The 21,471-nt window shown below is 44.4% G+C and overlaps 1 protein-coding gene across 1 annotated transcript; it reads left to right on the top strand.

The window, feature by feature from the left end:
* Positions 1-663: 663 nt before the first annotated feature.
* LOC117708366 (palmitoyl-protein thioesterase 1) lies at positions 664-21,464 on the top strand. Its single transcript, XM_034501947.2, has 9 exons — positions 664-824; positions 7,467-7,576; positions 7,901-8,028; positions 9,370-9,440; positions 11,561-11,663; positions 16,091-16,181; positions 16,821-16,919; positions 18,351-18,422; positions 20,012-21,464. The coding sequence occupies exons 1-9, from the start codon at positions 701-703 to the stop codon at positions 20,132-20,134; spliced, it is 921 nt and encodes a 306-aa protein (XP_034357838.1). The 5' UTR covers positions 664-700; the 3' UTR covers positions 20,135-21,464.
* The last annotated feature ends 7 nt before the right edge of the window (positions 21,465-21,471 follow it).

Below are 21,471 nucleotides of genomic sequence, written 5' to 3'. Positions count from 1 at the left end.
TACATCTTTGTCTGTTGAAACTCCATCTTTACAATCCAAAACAAAACTCACCATGATATAACTTGCCCTGGGTGAAAATCAAGTCTCCCTTCCTCCATCCCAACACTGAGCCTTTTCTTCCAAGGGCTATAAGTGGCACAATGCCGAAGAGCTTGCCGCCTCTGTGAACCTTACCTAATTTCTCACAGGGACCCACACACATGTTAAGATAAAAATAGTCTCCTGGGGGGAAAGCATCTGCAGCCAAGCCTGATGACCTGAATTTAATTCCTCTGACTGGCAGAGTGGAAAGCCGGAAGCCACTCCGGCAAGCTGCTCTCTGGCCTCCACACATGCGCTATAGCACACGTGCCATACAGATATGAAAGGCCCACACAGAGAATTAAAATACAATTACATGCAAATGACATAATTGTTAGAGAATAAACAGCTCTTTTCTGCTAATACACAGCTGAAAGAAGAGACACAATTCCGTAGAAAAAAAATTGTCACCTAGACGTCCGTGGTTGTAAAATGAGAGCAGTGCAATTAAAATTAAAGATCAATTAAAAGATGGAAAGCCCTGATAAAGTAGAGACTGGTGGGTGTGTTAATGGATAAATGTCAGTCAGTCCTCAAACTACAGAGGCCGGCGGGGGCGTGGCCACCGGAATTATCTTGGTCCACAGTCCCCCACCCTCGCGGTCATGTGATTGCTAAGATGGCGTCGCCCGGTTCCCGGAGGCTGCTGGCTGCGGCTCTGCTGCCTTGGTGTTGCGTCGCCTGGGCCCTGGGGCATCTGGACCCACCTTCTCCACCACCGCTGGTGATCTGGCATGGGATGGGTGAGTGGGTATGGACGGGGGCATCCTTTTCCCGCCTCGGTTCTTAGATCTGGAAGGGCGACGGAAATTCCACAGCACCCACCTAGTCCAAGCTTTTCAATTTTGGGGGCTGCTCTGCACTGGGAGGAAGGTAGCCAGGTGTCTTTGGTGAGTGCTCAGGGAGTTTTGTGCGCTGCTGAGTTTATGCTTTGTTAAAATCCTAGCAGCTGTGGCATCAGCCTGCAACATCTCACAGTCAGGCCAGTCAGTCCCTGCAGAGCTGGGCAGCACACTCAGGCTTTCATTCCTTCACACCTGAATGGGGATCTACCAGGCACCTGCGTGTCCTCCATGCAGTTACCTCCCAGCACCTGCTCCATCTGAGCGTGAAGCAGTCTTCATCATTCAGGAACTTGCTTTCCAGTGGGGGAAATGTATTATAAAGAAATAAAGGAAACATGTCAAATGGCCAGGGATGCTGTGAAAACAGACATAAAGCCTGGAAGAAGATAGAGCCTGAGGTGTGAGCTTGTGCTTCTACTGAGCAAGGTTGGGACAGGATTCACCCAAGAATGACGACTGAGCAGAGCTGAAGTGGATGAGGGAAGATGCCATAGGGTTGTGTGGTCAAAGGAGCAGCAGATGCAAAGGCCCTAAGCTTGGTATATCAGTGTGCAGATCAGGGTAGCAGGAGCAGCGGGATCAAGGAGAGAGGGTGGACACAGACGCTGGGGCTTTTAAGATTAGTGTTAAGACTTGGAATTGGACTAGGAAACTGTGAAGAGAAGTGTCGCAGAATGTGCATATTTACATTTGTAAAGAATTGTTCTGAGCCCATTGTGCTAGCCAGTGCCTGTGGAGAGCTAGTTTCAGCTAGTAATTCTCCAGTATTCAGGAGGCAGACGCAAGAGGAACACCCCAAGTTTGAGGCCTGCCTGATCTACATGGCAAGTTCCACATCAGCCAGAGTTACACGGGAAGGCCATATAATTAGAATTAAAAATGAAGTGAAAGGATCTTTCTATTTCTGACACTAGATGTTCAAGCAGATCCTCCAAGCTGTGGCTGTGAGCTCTGGGGAGACGTTGTCATTAGAAAAAAGGGGACTGAGAACAGTCAGCTGAGGTCATAGGGAATGTAGGCTCCTTGTCGACAGAGACAACAAGAGGCATTTTCTTTGGTAGCTCAGATTTATTAGCTGTGAAGATTTGTTTTCTTGAAGAGTCTTAGGGAGATTCCCTGTACAAGATTCAGCTCAGTGGCCTTGTGTCCTGGAGACTCTCTGGCTTTATCTTATAGTTATTCAGTTGTTTCTTTTTTCTCTTGGGATAAGGTGAAGAGGGATCAGTGACAGGACCGTAGAAAGGGAGGAGGGAGAGCGTACAGGATTATACTTTGTGGGCTAAAAGCATGGTCCTGTCTGTCTTGTCCCATCAGCGTCCTCATTTCTGTTGTAGTTGCTGTGTTGAGAATAGATTATTGTAGATGTCACAGGAGCTTCAAGGGGACACAGAAGACCTAAAACCCAGAGATGCCTGTGACTCGGTGTGATGGAAGTTTGATACGTGAGTGTAGCATCAAAGGATTAGAGACAGCCTGAGAGATGAAGGTGGCAGAGATGACGCCACAGATTTGACTTGGACAGTTAGAAAGTAAAGTTGTTTGATGAAGATGGGATTGCTGGGAAGGTGAGCACGCTTGGGGTGTGTACTCAGAAGTTTTTTAAACCAAACAAAGTAACGAACACTGGTACTTGCTGCCCTCAAGAAGCTCCAAGAATAGGATCCTAGTCCTCGGCCAGTTGAGGTACATAGCCAGACCTGTCTCAAAAAAAAAAATAAAAAAAAATAAAAAAAAATAGAGGTTCTGCTTTTGGACTTAGTAATGTAAAGGGTATGTTGTTATTGTTTTGGTGTGTTGCTAAGTTTAACTTAGGGTCTTTTTTATTAAAGTATTTTTTATTAGTGTGTATGTGTGTGCGTGTATGTCTCTGTGTGGCATGTAACTCTTGCACCATTACAGATCTAGTTTTTTTGGCTGAGACAAGGTCTTATTTGGTGAAGGCTAGCTCAGAATTTATATTTGTTGTCTAGACAAGAATGACTTTGAACTTCTGATCTTATCCCTTGCCCCACAGGCCCCAAAGAGCTAGACTTATAGGCATGTGCAAACATGCTGGGCTCATTTGATTGTTTTCTTTTGTTTTGTTTTGTTTTGATAGTGTCTTTAGTAGACCAAGCTATCATTTAACTATGTAGCCAAGGCCTCTTGTGGTCCTTACTCATCACGACATGCTGGATGTCATTAGGAAAGAAATAGAAGCTTCTCTAAGGCAGAGTGTTTTCTCCTTAGCCTTCCTGTCCAGTTGAAATGCTGTGATTCAAGTACAAAGTGGGACACCGTATCAGCCCACACTTCTACTCAGTAGTCCATTTGCTTCCTGCTCTTAGTTCTTGTTTTCAGGAAAAGAAACAATCCTAGGGCTAGGCCCTGAGCTCCAAAACTCTCACTCCCAAGTTTGTACAAGTTGGAGGTCAGCCATTTCCCAAAGCACACAGTGACTGATTACATTTTGTGCCTCAAGCATTTCTTGAACCTTCATCCTGGTCCCTGACGTTACAGATGTGTGGGACTGACCTTCACTCTGGTCCCTGATGTTACAGATGTGTGACACCAGACCTTCATCCTGGTCCCTGACATTACAGATGGGTGGGACTGACCTGCATCCTGGTCCCTGACATTACAGATGTATGGCACTACACCTACCTTCTCTTTTTTCTTTCTATTTCTCTTTTGCTTTAAGACAGGGACTCATGCAGCTCAGACCAGCCTCAAGCTTCACTAAGAAACCAAGGGTGACCTTGAACTTGTAATTCTCCTCCCTCTGCCTTCAAAGTGCTGGGACTATATCTGTGCACTCCTTGTCTAGTTTATGCAGTCCTGGGGTCCTACCCAGGGCCTGGTGCATGCTGGGCAAGCACTCTCTCAGCAGGGCTGTTTCTCCAGCCCCACATGGCCTTCTGAAGCTTGTTAGCACCTGCTAGACAGAGCTTATGCTTGTGTTCTTTGTCTGTTACCGTTGAGGTGAAACTCATGTAACATCAGGTTCGAAGTTTTCAGTGCACAATTCAGTGGCCCTGAGCCTGCTCACAAGCTGAGGCTTCCTTATAGTTTCAAAACTTGTCAGCACTCAGGAAACCCTCCATGTAGGTTAAGTCATTGTTTCCTTCCCTCCTCTCACTCCTGATAACCTCCAGCCTATTTCCTACGCTTGAGGGGTATCTTACACTGGACATAACAGGTAAAAGGTGTTGGGTAATTTATCTCTTGTGCGGGATTATTTTACGGAACATGCTTTGAGGTTCATCCAAGTTGTAGCATATGTCAGCACTTCATTTCTATTTATGAGTGAATAGTATTCCACTGTATGAATATACCACAGATTATTTATTCAGTAATGGACATTTGGCTTATATCTACGTTTTAGCTATTACCAGTAATACCACTTTAGACATTTGTGTAAGGTTTTACTGTATGTCTTCAATTTTCTTAGTTATCTAGTAAAAGTAGATTTGATAATTGCATGCTTGGTTTTTTTGTTTGTTTGCTTATTTGTTTTTTCAAAGACTGGGTTTCTCTATGTAGCCCTGGTTGTCTTGGAACTCACTCTGTAGACCAGGCTGTCCTCACCATCAAACTCACAGAGATAGGCCTGCCTCTGCATGCCAAGTGCTAGGATTAAAGGCATGCACTACCACTACCTGGCTGCTTAATTCCTTTTTTTTTTTTTTTTTTTTTAAGTCATTGCCATACTTTTTCACAGAGACTGCATTGGTACAGTTTCATTAACAGGCTACAAGCATGCCTTGTTCCCCATGTCCTTGCCAACTGTTATTTACTAATTTTTAAAATGTTACTTTTTTGCCAGATATGGTGATACACACCTTTAATCTCAGCACTGAGGAAACAGAGGTAGACAGGTATCTCTGAGTTTGAGGCCAGCCTGGTCTATATGGAGAGTTTTAGTCCAGCTAGGATTATGTAGCAATACCCTGCCTAAACAACACCCTTAAGTTGTTTTGAAGCAGTCTAGGTGAGTATGGATTGACAGTTCATCATTTTAGCTTGCATTTTGTCAACTATGATTCTAATGATCATTTTCTGTCTTCTTAGAAAAGTGTCTTTGCATCCTTCCCCAATTTACTTTTTAAGATTAAGAAAAATTGTGGTGTGTGAGTGTGTGTGTGTGTGTGAGAGAGAGACAGAGACAGAGAGACGAGTGAGAGTGCAAGCATGGAGACTAGACAAAGGCATCATTGGATTCCTGGAGCTATAGTTATAGGTGGTTGTGAAGCACCCAACATGGGTTCTAAAACTGAATTCAGAAGTTCTGGAAGTACTCTGAACTGCAGACCTGTCTGTCTAGCCTCTTCATTTCTTTCATTTTAAAATTATTTATTTTTATTTTTGTGTATATGTATATGCCCATGTGAGTGTATGTCAACTACATGTAGATGCCCTAGGAAGCCAGATGGTGGTGACAGCATCAGATTTTCTGAAGCTGGAGTTATATGTAGTGGTGAGCTATCCAACGTGAGTGCTGAGAACCAAACTTGGGTCCTGTACAAGAGCAATGTCTTGGTCACTGTTCTGTTGCTATGAAGAGACACCATTACCAAGGCAACTCTCAGAAGGCCCTTAATTGAGAGCTTGCTTACAGTTTCAAAGGTTGAGTCCATTATCATCATGGTGGAAAGCTTGGTGACACTCATGGTTGTCACCAAGCTGAGGGCTGCATCCTGATCCAGAGATAGACAGATAGACAGACAGCCCCTGGCATGAGCTTTTTAAACCTTAAAGTCCACCTCCAATACACACTTCCTCCAACAAGGCCACACCTCCTAATCCTTCTAATCCTTTCAAAGAGCTTCATTCCCTGACTAAGCATTCAAATACGTGAACCTGTGGGGACTTTCTTAGTCAACCCACCACAAGCAGCCAGCTCTCCAGCCAGCTCTCCTCCATTTCATAATTATAGTATCTGCCTTGTTGAGTTGTAAGAATTATTGCTTATCTGGACACTGAGGTACATGTAAACATGGCAACAATGTTCTGAATGCTCAATGAGCAAAAATTTATTCAGAGTCAAGTTATTTCAGTGTGTGCATCTCCCACTCCACTGGGGGCTTGGTTAGCACAGGACACATGCACTGTGCACTGTGCATGCTGTCCCACCATGAACACCAACAAATGCTACCTCTAACAAGCTGCTCAGCCTCCAGCCTGCTGGATGTTGTGAACCCCAGTGCTCTTATTGTATATACAATGTCTTAGGCTCTTCTAGTGGTTTTATTGCAAGAAACAAGGACTTAATATCTTCATCAGCATATAAGTACCAAATTAGTCTTTCTATCATACTGTGTCCCAGTGGTTAATTTTATAGTTGCTACTTGAGAGGGCTGGAGACCTGGCATAGTAGTTAAGAGAACCTCTGATCTTCAGAGGACTTTAACTTTGTTTCCAGCACTTACATGATAGCTTGCAGTTGCCTGAAACTCCACTTTCAAGGGCAGATACCCTCTTCTGGCCTCCAGAGGCACCAGGCATGCATATGGTTCACATATACATACATGCAAGCATACACTCAGACATATCAATTAAAATAAATAAAAATTTCAAATTTGCTATTTGAGTTTGCTAACTTGTGTTTCATCTAAAAAAAATCAGTAAATGAATTTTGTTTTGGGATTAGGATAGTGTTTCCAACAGTTTCTGAAATAACCCCAAGCATGCTTCTGACATTTGTACTATATATATTTATGCAAGCAGTGTTTCAGTACTTGTAAAATCAAAACCTTAATTCTGAAAAACACCAAGGATAGTCTATCTGTGTCTTCTATTATCAACTGTTCAGCTAGAATGAATTTTTGATGGGATTGGGGGGGTATTAGTTAGTTTGTTTGATTTTGGTTTTGTTTTTTGTTTTTAAAGAGACTCTCTCTGTGTTTTGTTTTAAAGAGACTCTGGTCTGTGTAGACCAGGCTGGCCTTAAACTCAGAGATCCACCTGCCTCTGTCTCCCAAGTGCTGGGACTATAGGTATGTGCCACCACCTTCCTGCTGCCCTCAGTTCTTTTTAAATTTAAAGGTAGGGTCTCAATATGTATGTCTGGCTAGACTGGAACTCAAGATGTTAACCTGTCTGGTCTCTCACTTTTACAGAGATCTGCCTGCCTTTGCCTCCTGAGTGCTGGGTTTAGACAGTGACCTACTATGCCAAGATAAAAAATGTAATTCTTTATGTAAAAATAAACAAGTACAATGTGCATCATTTTGTAAAATTAATTTCAACCTTAATAAATGGTAAAATTTCATGTATACCAAAGAAGTATCTCACAGTAAATTTCTTTATGATGCATTATCAGTAAATGTTTGATTGGCATATATACCTTATGCACCCATATAACCAAAGTAGCGTTAAGAATTGCTAACGTGAGAAGGGTACTGTGTAGGAAAAGCTGGAGAAGCCCTGTATTAGACCATTGTTTACAAGTTCTCTCCATTCTATGTGCTGCCCTTTCTCATTCATTCATGCCCTTTGGCTTGAGACATAAAAGGGTTTTGCTTCTTAAATAATGTTTCCATCATTGTTTTTCTTGGCTAGGGGACACCTGTTGTAACCCCATGAGCATGGGTGGCATTAAAAAGATGGTTGAAAAGGAAATACCTGGGATTTACGTCCTGTCTCTAGAGATTGGGAAGAACATGGTAGAGGTAAGATCCCGGCTCGTTCCCTGGGGGGTTTGATAGACAGTGCTATCTGAACGATTCACCTTGCATTTTTAGCAGCAAACCATAGCCCCGCTGGTTTGGTTGTATTTTATTTTGGGATGTAGGATTTTGCTCTGTAGCCCAGGCTGGCCTAGAACTTGATCTTTCCACCTCATCCTCCCAAGTGCATGAACTACAGAATTGTTCCATGCTGCTCAGCTGTGTCTAGTGGCTGTGTGAGGTGCTGACCCTTGCCAGCGCCTGTCTTAGAGAAGATGCTACTTATGTACAGTTCCTTCTTTTCACTCCTTGCTACCTCTCTTTTAGGATATGGAAAACAGCTTCTTCTTGAATGTCAATCACCAAGTCAGCATGGCGTGTCAGATTCTGAAAAAGGATCCTAAGTTGCAGCAGGGATACAATGCTATTGGCTTCTCCCAGGGAGGCCAGTTCCTGTAAGTCCCCTTCTGTGCCATGGTACCAGTTACATGGAACTGACATTTCTTCTATTCAGATGAGTTGACTTCAGTTATTTTATTTTGGTATCTTGCCCTGTCATAGAGGAAGTTATTCTTAAAATGTCACTGTGTAAAAAGTTTTGTGGAACTTAATTTCTTTCTTTCTGTATGCGTGCAGATGTGCGAGCATGTGTGTGGAGGGCAAAGGTCAATCAATGTTCAGTGTCTTCAACAACTCTCTACCCTACTTTTTTAGAAAAACTTGTGAAGATTTTATTTTTTTTATCAATTATCTATATATTGGGTTATGTGCGTGTGTGAGTGCAGTGCCCACAGAGGCCAGAGAAGGCCTCAGATCACCTCCAGCTTGAGTTACAAGTTGTTGTGAATGACCCATTGTAGGTGCTGGGAGCCAAACCTGAGTCCTTTGCAAGCAGCCAACACTCCTAACCACTGGATCATCTCTTTCCAGTCCTTATTTTAACTTTTTTTCTTTTTTCTGTTTTTGGTTTTTTGAGACAGGGTTTCTCTGTGTAGCCTGGCTATCCTAGAACTCACTCTGTAGACTGGGCTGGCCTGGAACTCAAGAGATCCTCTTACTTCTGCCTCTCGAGTACTCATATTAGACATGTATGCCACCACCATGTGGCTTAACTTAAAAAATTTTAAACTACATTTGTCTACTTTGTGTGTATGTATATGTGTGTTTGTGTGCACATGCATACACATACACCCATGCGTGTGTGTGTGTGTGTGTGTGTGTGTGTGTGGTGTGTATGCCTTGGTGTGTGTGTGTGTGTATGTGTGTGTCAGAAGACAGATAGCTTTGAGGAATTAGTTCTGCCCTTCCACTATGTGGGGCTCAGGAGTTAAAATCTGGTTATCAAGCTTGGCAGCAAGTGCTTAACCCTCCCTGGACAACATTTTATTATTGTTGTTGTTGCCATTGTCATCGTCATCATCATCATTGTCACCACGGAGAAAAGATTTCTCCATGAACCTGGAGCTCAGTATTAACAGACTGACTGTTGGCAAGCCCCAGGGACCCTCTTTCTCTACCCTCCCATGTGCTGATATTACTGGATTACTGTTGTCCGAGCCTTTTCTCTTATTAAGGTAAAGCATGCAATCCAGGCTCAGTTCCTCGTGCTTGCATGACAAGCCCTTCACAGACTGAGCCATCTCCCCAGCCTTGCTTGATTTATTGTCTATGAAATAAGATCTTGTAACTCTGAGGTTTGAGGACCCATGATGTATTAAATAGCTTCATCTGTGAAGTGACTGTTGATACATTCTAATCTGACCGTCAGAGCTGACAGCCACTCTTGATTTCTCCAGGAGGGCAGTGGCTCAGAGATGCCCGACACCTCCCATGATGACTCTGATCTCAGTTGGGGGACAACATCAAGGTAACTAACGGTCACCTCTTTATTCCCATGATTCTCTTCCTCTTCTCTAACCCATGTCCATCTGATATTTTGTATTTCATTTTTCTTTCATTTTTCCTTCCTTCCTTTCTACCCTTTCTTTGTTTCTTTCTTTCCCCTTCCTGCTCCTCCTTCTTTTTAGATAAAGTCTTGTTTGGTAGCCTAGGCTACCCTCAAACTAAGCAATTCTTCTGCTTCAGCTGGCCAGATGCTGAGATCATAGGCATGTGTCACCATACCCATCATGTGCGTGCATGCATGTGTGTGTGTGTGTGTTTAATTTAGTTACATGTTTGGGGAGATGTGAGAACAGAGGCATTACAGCTCCCCAGGAGCTGGGGTGATTGTGAGCCACCTTGCATGTGTGCTAGGAACTGAATTTAGGTCCTTTGCAAGAGCTGGTCATGCTCCTAACCATTGAGAAATCTCCACAGCCTTGCCTACTTGCTTTTTTAAAATGTAGTATTGCCAAGTGGTAGTAGCTCATGCCTTTTACCCCAGCACTCAAGAGGCCAAGGATGTAGTAATTTGATTTGTACACTAAGTCAGCCACCCTCATCAAATCCCATTTCTACATGATGGACAAAGTAACCATCCCCAGTAGAGTAGGAAGAATCTCCAGATTGCAAAGCTCTGCAGCACCGGCAAATCCTTGGTGGCCATCTCTTCTACTTAGTTGGTTAGATTTCATAGCCGTCCAAGTTCCATCCCAGTGACAGTTGATAGGTAAGGACTTGCAGAAGTAAGTTGGGCTGTGCGTGTAACCTGGTGGTGATCAAGCTGTACAGCATGTACAAGATCCTGGGTTCTGCCCTAGCACTACCGGAAGAAGGGAAATAGAACGGCACTCCATGCTCGCTGACGTTTGTGTTGTGCTACTGACACTAAGCAGTGTGTAAGCTTTTTGTTCTAACCTTTAATACCACTTAGAAAAGCCCATTTGCGGGGAAAGGCATGTCACTGGATTAGAACTCGTCTCATGCTGTATGTTATTGTCAACATGCTTGACAACAGAAATTAAAGCTTGGATGCAAGCTTTAATGTTCTTTTTATTTTATATGTATTTATTTTAGTTTTTCAAGAGACAGTTTCTCTGGGTAGCCCTCCCTGAGTGTCCTGGAGTTCGCTTTACACCAGGCTAGGCTTGAACTCATAGGGATCCACCTGCCTCTGCCTCCTGAGTGCTGGGGTTAAAGGTGTGTGCCACTGCCCAGCAATTTTTTATTTAATTTTTAAAAAGATTTATTTTGTATTTATGTATTATATTTACATCATTTCCAGCCTTCCAGCTCTTCCCACTCTTTACCAAATTCATCACTGATTATTATCAATGTACATATATATACACGTGTGTGTGCATGCGTGTGTTGTGTGTGTGTGTGTGTGTGTGTGTGTGTGTGTGTGTGTGTTGCTGGGGATAAAACCCAGGGTCTCCAGATATGAGACAAGAACTCTACTACAGAGCTGCGCCCCAGTTTACATTTGGCCTTCTGAACCCAAGGTGTTCCATATCTGTGGATTCAAAGATCCACGGATGAGAACTATTCTGGGAAAGGCCGTGGTGTTTGTGTGTGCCTAGAATCCCAGAATTTAGGGATTGGGGGCAGGAGGACCATCCTCAGAGGGTTTGAGTTCAGCCTGAGCTGTATTAGACCCTACCCTATCTTCATCAAAAGTGAAAGGGAAGGGGTGGCAAGGGAGGGAACTTCAAGAAACAATTGAATCTGTACTGTTAACGTGCAGATTCTTTTCTCTCTCCCTAAACAATACAGTGTAATAACAACCCATGGGACATTTGCACTGCGTTAGGTGTCAATCGCATAGGAAGGGGAAATGCATGGATCAAAGTATGACTTGGGATGGGGACACAGAACCAGATGATTTCCCCAGAAAGAGGATGTTGGCAACCATGGGCTGTATGTAACAGCCACACATGGGCGAGGCTGGGGCAGAGGTCTCTGGCAGAGTGCCAGGAGGGAACTGCCAGTGCTGTTAGTTCTCAGCACTGGACGTTTCTATTTTTCCAGTTTCACAGTGCCCACTACAGTGACATTCAATATATGATTACTAAAGTGATGCATGGTTGTCTTCTTCCTACCCAGGTGTCTTTGGATTCCCCCGATGCCCAGGAGAGAGTTCTCACATCTGCGACTTCATCAGGAAGTCGCTTAATGCTGGTGCTTACTCCAAAATTGTGCAAGAACGGTGAGTGCAGCTAACTCTCAGGTCCAGACTGGGGGAGTGCCCTGCTGGCATGAAGCTCCCTGACCCCGGGAGCACTGTCTGCACTGGTGCACAGACATGGATGCAGGAAAAAAAAAAAAAAAAAAAAAAAAAAAAAAAACCCATATACATAAAAATAAAACTAAATAAATGTGTAGCTGGAGAGACGGCTCAGCATCAAGAGACTGTTCTTCCAGAGGACCAGGGGACGCTTGCCAGTACCTGCACATAGCCCACAACTTCTGTAACTCCAGCTCCACGGGATCTGGCACTCTCATGTATGCAGACATACATGTAGTTAAAACACCAGTGCACATTTTAAAATAATTTTTTAAAAATTAAAAATAAATGAACAAATCTTTAAAAAAAAAAAAAAAAAAAAAAAAGGGAAAAGAAATTAGGCCCAATGTCCCTGCTTCTGAGGGACAGAAGCAGGCAGATCTCTTCGAGTTCAAGGCCAGCCTGGTCTACAGAGTTGAGTTGAGTTCCAGGACAGCCAACTCTACACAGAGAAACCCTGTCTCAAAAAAAAAAAAAAATTAATTAAAACTAAATTAAAAAAAAAAAAGGACTTGAAAGAGGCACAGAGAACATGAGAAGAGCAAGGAGCCATTACAAGATCTCTTCATGTTTTTGAAAAAACAAACAGAAGGACAGCTATTAAGTACCATTGTGGCTCAGCTGAAAGGCTTTACCACCATAGAAGGTTCACTGCAGAGAACCATGCTCTAAGGCCCAGGAAGGCTATACAGTAAGTTAGGTTTTGGTAAGCAGGACCAAACTAGGACCTTTTGAAAACCTGAGGCAGGAGTAGTCTGAATCCCCAGTTCCCTGACTCGAACATCCAGGTGACTATTTTTTTTTCCACCCTGGACCCTGATAGGAGATGCAAAATCTACTCTTTCAGCGATTTAACTGATTTAGAGCTAACCCTGTTATGTACCAGGCAGGAAGTGACTGATGGAGAATTCTTGATGGGGAGTGGAGGGATGGCACCTTCCTTTAATCCTAGCACTCTGGAGGCAGAGGCAGCTGGATCTCTGTGAGTTTGAGGCCACTCTGCTCTACATAACAAGTTCCAGGGCAGCCAGGGCTACAAAGATCCTATCTGGAAAAAAACTAAAAAACAAACAAACAAACAAAATACAAGAAGACACCAAACCATTATCATGCATGAGCTTCCAGACTAAGAGGGCTTGCCGAATACTGTGTCAAGGACAGAAGAAAATGCATACTACCGTGCATTGCTGTTAAATCTCACAGCATTGTGCATGAGGAATAGATCCCAACCAGAATGGATCTGAAGTCCAAATCCTGGGGCAGCATACCCACTCAGAAGGCAGCAGAGGGAAACTTAGCTAACTGCAAACCTGTGTCCTGTACCAAGGAATGATGGGGGGCGGGGCTGGGGGCAGTCACCTTCAGACATGGAAAGGAAAGGGAAATGACCTCTTGCATTCTGGGGCTCGTCGGAGGGCCCTCATTCTGTTATCACCTAGCTGTGTGGCCCTGGGCATTCTGAACCTCTGACATTAGGTTAGTAACGTGCCTTACTGCAGAGCCATTTTTAAGGTTAAGCAAGTTAAGTATAGGCAGTTGTAGGTGTTTCCTACATTGGTACCTTTCATCTGGGGTGTGAAAGAGGAGGTGGAAGGAATATTGGGAGAAGCCAAGAAAAGAATGGCCAGCACCAAAGCAAGGACAAGTTTGGCCTGTTCTGGGCTGGGGTGACTTAGTGACAGATGGGAGAACTGAAGAGACAAGTTGGAGCCCTACCATGGAAGGAATTGGCCAGGAAAGGAGCACTGAGGAAATGCTGTCCTCTCTGTAACAGCATGTGAAGCTGTTTTTAAGGGGTTTTAAGCTGAAGACTAATGTGACTTGGTCGTGTTTTCAGAAGGCCTCCACTGCTTTGTAGAAAGTGGATTCTGAGAGGGCTCAGAGAAAAACAAGAGACTCCGCAGGGTCTGTCAGTGTCTGGGATGCTGAGGGAGGGTGGCTTGAGGGGTGTTGTGTGATACTAGGGCTTAGTTAGGCCTTTGAGCCAACAGCACTGACGGTCTCCCTGCAGTGTGTGTTCTGAAGTCTCAGCGGCTGGTAACACAGACTGACTTTTAGGCCGCCGTTTATATTTTGGTAGGGTTGTCTGCTTTTTCTCTTTAAGACGTGTGTGAGTGGAGCCTCATTTGTACATATGGCAAATAGGACACAAAATGGGGGGAAAGGGTGAAGAAAAGGAAAATTTCTTTCTGCCATCATGCCAGGTCATCTTTTGTATGGGAGAGAATTCCAATGACCAGAAGGAAATCAAATCTAACCAAACTTAAAAAAGCATTCCTGGGGCCAGAGGTGGCTGAATGTTTAACACGCTTGCTGTGCAAGTGTACAGATCTGGCTTCAGATTGCCAGCACCTACATAAAAAGCTGACCGCAGTGGCGAGTATCTGCAACCCCAGCCCTAGGAGGCAGAGACAAGGTGACTCTGGGAAGTTGCTGTCCAGCTAACCTATCACACTGTCTCAAACAATATGGTGCAGAGAGAGAGGACACCCCATGTCAACCTCCACAAGAATAACAGGATCATCCACACATACACACTAAAGTAAATAAGTGGAATTCCCTAAGAGTTCGGTTCCCAAATCCTCAAAGAGCATGATGGCTCACACCTGTCAAGCCAGAAGAGCTCAGGGGAGGCAAGAGAATTGCTTCAAGTCTGAGGGCCCCACTGGCTACAGAGTGAGGACCAGGCCAGTCAGAGTTACATAGCCAAGAGCTTTCCTGATTAATAATAATAATAAGTCTAGCACTGGGGACATGGAGGTAGGAAGAGTGTCCATTTGAGTATATCCTGGGCTACATAGTGAAACCATGTCTCAAAACACCGAAGTGGGTAAAGTTTCCTTTGCTACTATAGTGTAACTTAGATCAGTTAGCCTTTCCCAGTCTACCCCTCAGCGGTAAAAGTAAGCAGTGAGAGTGCACGCTGGTTCTCCTCCTCTCTGCTTCACAAACCTCCTCCTCCTCCTCCCAGACCCCTCTGCTTCTGACCATCCTCAGGCCTCTGCTGAGCTGGACCACTTAACATCAAGCTCCTTACAGTGGAATTTCCCTTGCATCTTCCTGTCCCCTCCTCTTAGCTGTCTCATTTTAATGGCAAAATCTTAGGTGATGGTTGGCTTCATGCTCACCCTTAGCCATCAGCCTCCTGAAATTCTGGGCCACTGAAATGACTCTCCACCCCCCGCAGTCTCCTCACCACTGCAGCTTCCAGCATAGCCTGTCTCGCACCCTGTATGGGCTAGCAGACCGTACTATAGAGCATCTTACTGTCTTATCAAGAGCCTTAGGGTCCTATAGGGGAAACAGTGAGCAGCAATGCTAAAGCCATGACAGGGTCAGTACTGGTGGTAGTATTTTATAAATGTTCACAGTCTGTTGAACTTTCATTTATCTACGTTTGCGTGCTGAGGATCAAACCCAAAGTTGTGTGCAGGTCAGACAAATACTATTATCTGTGAACTATACCTTTAACCCTGAAATTTTAAAATTTATTTATATACTAGATATTTTTATTCTATGTTTGGGTGTTTTATCTGCATGTATGTATGTTTGCACACCATGTGCAGGCCTGTGCCCAGGAAGCCAGAAGGTGGCACTGGATCCCCAGGAACTGGAGTTTTAGATCTTTGTGAGCCACCATGTGGATAGGGAAAAATCAAACCCGGTCCTCTGAAGAGCAGCCAGTACTCTTAACTGCTGAGCCGTATCTTCAGCTCCTAGCCCTGAACTTTTAAGTATCAGTGAAATTAAACTTTTGTAGGACTTCCAAATACTTTTTTTTTTCACCTCAGGGTCTTACGTTAGCCCAGACTGACCTCAAATTTACTCTGTACCTGAAGATAACCTTGAACTTCTAAACCCTATGCCTCTACCTCCTATGTGCTGCTACTACAGGGGGGTACTACCATATCTGGCTCCAAACAGATTTATAAACAGATTGGAAAGGGTCACTCTGATAACTGATAGTCACTCTGAGATGGCTCCATCTCCACTCCAGTCTGAGGAAGATGAGGAGAGGGATAACGATGGAAAGAAGGAGTCTTAGGGGATAGAGAGGAGCAAAGGAGAGTTGGGAGGTGGGGCTGTGAGGAGGGACAGCCTGGACCATTTTTAGGAGGCCAATATTGATGACTCTCTTCACCAAATCTTTGGCCTTCCTGTGTCTGCCAAATCTCAGCAAGATGTCTTGTTGACAAGTCTAAGAAGTATTCCCTATTAGAAGGGAAGGCCTGGGACTTCCCTTTGGTTTTTTAATCCTTTTGAAGTCTCTTGGTTGCCTAGGCACTGGGGCATGCTCCAGGCACACTGACTGAAAGCACCCAGTCACCTTCATTCCGTTTCTTCCTCAGCCTGGTGCAAGCACAGTACTGGCATGACCCCATCAATGAGGATGTATACCGAAACTACAGCATCTTCTTGGCAGACATAAATCAAGAGAGGGTGAGCGTCCTGATAGGATCCCATGGCTAGGCATTCCCCTCTGGCCATCAGAAATCAGCAGTGGCCATTTGCAAAAAAAATACCCTGAACAGGTGCCAGGAACCATGGGTTTTGTTTGTGAGAGGCAGTGGTCACAGTTCAGTTCCTTGTAGGGTGGCTGGGCTGGGACTCACCTGGCTGAAGTCCTCCCCTTCCTGTTGACAGTAGGTGGCCCACTGGGCAATTTACAGCTGCTGTCTTCACAAACAACATTCTTCCAAGTGGGGCCCTTCGGGGCAGGTTTTTCTCAGAAAAGACTTGAGAGACTCGGGGAAGGGCATAGACTGTGCCCAGGCACGAACATGGTTTGGGACATTCTGGTGAACTTAACAGTTATTTTATATGATGGCCAACTTGAGGGTATTTATTGTCTTAGGCAAGAAAAGGTTGAAGCAGATAACAAAGAGAACAAAGAACAGAACCAGATTCTGTTTATTTTGTTATGTTTGAAGCCTGTGACCTAAATGAGTAATGTATATAGAATGGACAGAACTCATGGCAGAATCCAGCCCGTGCTGATGACATGCCAGTCCGACAGGTTTTAAGGGAAGGCTTAACTCAACAGTAGTGACCCTGCGTGACTATCCACTCTTCTTCCAGAGTGTCAATGAGTCATACAAGGAGAACCTGATGGCCCTCAAGAAGTTTGTGATGGTGAAATTCTTGAGCGATTCCATGGTGGACCCTATCGACTCTGAGGTGAGACATGTCCACAGAGTACCAAGAGATTGCAGGAGGTCAATGGTACTGACTAGAGCTGCTTTCTGGGCAAAACCTGTTCTCACTGCCAGCCTTCACCTGAACAAGGTGTCCCATAAGTGAGATACTAAATCAGTCACAATCCCCTAGTTGCACCCAGAATTTTATGAAAAACTTATGTTGTTTCATTCTGTGGGGGAAAGGTTTATAGTTTTAATAAGCTTCTCAAAGAGATCTGTGACCCAAAAGGCTCAGAACCACTAGCCCCATCTATAAACCCTGAGCTTGACGTCCAAGCCTGCCCCATCTATAAACCCTGAGCTTGACACCCAGGCCTGCCCCGTCTATAAACCCTGAGCTTGACACCCAGGCCTGCCTTAATTCAGAATGACCAGCTTCGTCATCCATATTTTAGTACTTGAAATGTCCCAAGCTTCTCTCTCACATCCCTTGTCTCTTGAGAGCTTTTCCCTGGTTTCTCCATCTGACGACTCCTGTTCTTTGTTCAGGCCAAATAAATCATTCTAGGACACCATCCCTACTCCCAGATTTTGGTTCCCTCCTTTTGGAGGGTCCTCGTAGTTGGTCTAGCCTTGAACTCAATCCTCCTCCCTCACCCTCCAGTGCTATGACGACAGGTGTGAGAAACCACCAATCTCAACTGAAGCTCTGTTCACCGTCAAATCACAGGGGAAGGCAGCCTAGGGGCCAAATTTCACTATATTTTTAAGTGGCCTGTGAGCTCTGAACTTCTACATATATAAACAGAAAACATTTAAAATATTTTCTGTGAATACTCTATGGAATTTCCATGTCTATAGAAGCATTTCTTGGAAAATCCCTACTTAATCCCCACATGCTCTGTTGCTCCTTTTGTGTCACAATGGCATGTGAGTAGCCACAACCAGGCGATTCTGTATCTGGCCTCAACAGAAGTCTACTAACCCACTGCTATACAGTGAATTGGTTCTGTGCCTGCTGGACTGGGAGCTTCATGGGAAAGGGGCTTTATATTCATCCTTGAATGGCTGGGGCAGCACAGGGACTTTCAGGGTAGATACACTCAAGGAAGGAAACACAAGTAACAGGGAAACGGAAAATTTCAGGATTAGCTCATCCCTCAGGATTGATCTTAAAATGAGGTAACTCAAGATACATCTTTAGTTATGTGTGATGACACAACGCCTATAGCTCTAGCATTCAAGAGGCTCGGACAGATAGCTTGCAAGGTCAAAACCAACCTAGGCTACACCAGTGAGTTCCAGGTCACCAAAACCAAAAACCCCAGTCCCATTCTCCCTCCTTGCTTGCTGTCAGATATATTACAGTGTTCCTTTTGCTGGTAGTTTTAGGCACTAGCTAGCCTCAAATGATTTTTCAAAGTGTGCTGGGTGCATGATCTGACCTATTTTTCTTCCTTCTCTTCTGAAGTGGTTTGGATTTTACAGACGAGGCCAAGCTAAGGAAACCATTCCCCTCCAGGAGACCACTCTATACACAGAGGTAATGGAGGGAGCGATCTGCTTTGGGAGGCTCAAACTATTTCTCTCCACCCTGGTTCCTGGAGCTGCTGTGTTCAGTGGGGCTAGACCCCTGCCTTGTCTGTTCTAGAACACAAAGCACTCACAAGCTATCTGACTTAGGTCACAGTAGGCTGTCTTCACGCTAACTTCCTGGGTACTGATTTACAGCTAGCTACTGGATCCTAAGACCTCGTGCTCGTGGTTTTTAAACACAAAAGAGAAACATCAACTCTAAGGTTTTGCTTCTGAAGAAAAGGTTTGGTAGTGGCTTCCCTTACAGAGTTAGTTTACTACAAATCCCAGAAGCCACTAAGTAAATGCAGACATGGGTGAGGTGTGGGCTTGGGTGGTCTGAGGGTATGCCTCAGTGGCAGAACATGTGCTCAGCATACATGATGACTTTGGGGTTTGTGCCCCAGCACCAAGAGTAAATCCATCAATCTGTTATTGACAAGGACTCCTTCGCCAGTCTAGCAACTGGGACTGCTAGGCATTCTGCCTGGCAGCAGGTCCTTTCTCCAGAGCAGAAGTTGCAGCGTTTCACCACATCTAGTTACTGCTTGCCATAAACTATTTATGCTGGAGATGGACTCACAAATGCCTAAGTGCCATATCTAAACCACCTCTTATTACAGTCCCCCCAACCCCCATCCCAGTTTCAGAGGTGTATTTCCCTCTTGTTTTTTTTTTCCCCCCATGCCTGTGGATAAGGTAGAAATAAAGGGAAGTTACGTTCCGGCAGCTTTGGAAATTACAGCCAAGATCTTCCTTATCGTGAAATTCAAGCCCAGGGTAGACAAGCAGCGACACTGTTCTCGAATGCTAGAGCTTCTCTTCCCAGAAAGAGCCTGACACCTTGGCTACTGGGGGATGACACTAAGATTCTAACATGTCCCAAGTTCATTATCCTAAGAATCAGATATGTTGTATCTTAAGACATTATTTGACTAATTTTCTCCTCTCTTTGGCTCAGCTCTGCTTCACTATGATGTTCTGTGCCAGTTTTGCTTGCCCAGCTGCTTGTCAGAAAAATGACTGTAGGCACTTGGGTGCAGCTCAGGAGCAGGTCCTGGGTTTACTTCTAGCATCTTGCTGGGATTAGGGCTGGGGCAGAACATAAAGCAATCTCAGCAGTATTTTTTTTTTTTTAAAGACAGCATGTAGCCCTGAATGTCCTGGCTAGCCCTGAACCTATAGAGATCCACCAGCCTCTGCCTCCTAAATGGTAGAATTAAAGGGCTGTGACTCCATGTTCGCCTTGCAGATGTATTTTTAATGCTTAGAAGCAAACTGAAGGAACCAGTGTGAAACATGCTTATAATCCTGGCTCAAGAGGCTAAGGCAGGATTGCTGCAAGTTTGGGGCTAGCTAGGGCTACAGAGCAAGACCCCCATCTCAAAAAACAAAAGATCTGAAAGGAGGTGTCTTTTTTTTTTCCTCAACAGTGTACCTCTAGTTTAATACTGAGGGGAAAGTGTGTACCTTGAGAGTAAATATTAACATTCTACTGGGTTAGTCTAACATCCTTTCAGTAGCCTCTTGGATTCATTATGGCCTTTCTCTCTACAGGACCGCCTGGGGCTAAAGAAAATGGACAAAGCAGGAAAGCTTGTGTTTCTAGCAAAGGAAGGGGACCATCTTGAAATGTCTAAAGAATGGTTTATTGCTCACATCATACCCTTTCTTAAGTGAAGCCCTTGCACTTTGCAGCGGAGATCATGAAACGGCAGCTCTTCCAAGCCATGTAAATAGTTGTCGTGCTCAACCCTGAATTCTACTCTAGCCTGCAACCAGTCCTTCTCCCTGTAATCACCTAACATGCCCTACTTGGAAAGATCTCAGATCTGAATCTTATCCTTTGCCGCCTGCTATCACATATGGTGTTGAATTCAAGTTTAATTAGCTAATAACCATGGAGATTGTTTTACAACCTTGTGATACAGTCATGCTCCCTTTTAAGAAAGGGGAGTCTTCTGTTGCAGACAATAATTGTGCCTAAAAGAGATGGAAGTGAAGCAGAGAGAGACAAGCTCTGAGGGCAAAAACCCATACAAATTTGAAGTAAATAAAAACCTTGTGGTACCCAGTCCTGAGATGTTCACACAAGCAATTTCTCAACATTGCTGTGTGGGCCAGACATGTTTTCCTGTGTAAGTGTTGCCCTCTAGTGGCGCCTAGCAGTCACTCCACAAGCCTATCATCATGCCCCCTCTGAGCTCACCTTGTATCTTTAATCCTCAGTAACAGAATTAGTAACAAAAGGGGGAACCACCAACAGGGTGCTTAGGAGAGATGTACTTCTTTTCTTCTCTTTTTTGAGACAGGGTTTCACTCACTTTGTAACCCTGGCTGGCCTGGAATTCACAGTCACAGAGATCAACTGTTCCTCTGCCTTCTGAGCGCTGGGGTTAAAGGCGTGCACCATCACACCCTACAGCAATGTGTGTCTTATATACCATGAGATAGGGAGGGAGTGGAGACTGAAAACCAGGTGACTGTTCTTGCCACTGCCCTTAATATTACAAGTGTCATGAATGTCACTTACACCATTGCAAAAACTGGGAGGAACAGTCTGAAAAGGTGGGGCTTTGACATTCCTACCCTCTATCCTATTTACCAGCATATGTCAAACTGTTGCTGACCGGGCTCAAGAAAATGAAGACTATTGTAGACTTCCGTTTCCCTCTGAAAATCAACCCATATTAAACTGATGACGACTCTGGTAGTTAAAGGAAATCAATAGTGATCCATTGTGTCCTCACTTGAACATGGCCTCCTTAGCCCCCATGCGGAAAAGCCCTCAGCATGTTCTAGGGGACTCCTATAGAGCACTGGTTTAGAGAAATGACTGTGTTCATGAAAGCACCTTTAGCACTGCAGGATCCGCCCACTGCCCATGTTTCCTTTTCCTTTCTCAAACTTATTCAAATAAAAGGAGGAGGGCTAAAGGCAGGAAGTGGGAGGGTCTGAAAATAGCTTTGAGGTTGTCTTAAAAAAATAATAAAGAGTAGTTTCTCATCGGTGTCATC

The sequence above is a fragment of the Arvicanthis niloticus genome, chromosome 5, assembly GCF_011762505.2.
Source record: "Arvicanthis niloticus isolate mArvNil1 chromosome 5, mArvNil1.pat.X, whole genome shotgun sequence".
Classification (NCBI taxonomy): domain Eukaryota; kingdom Metazoa; phylum Chordata; class Mammalia; order Rodentia; family Muridae; genus Arvicanthis; species Arvicanthis niloticus.
The sequence above is the reverse complement of the archived record's forward strand: the minus strand, read 5'-3'. Positions and strand labels throughout refer to the sequence as shown.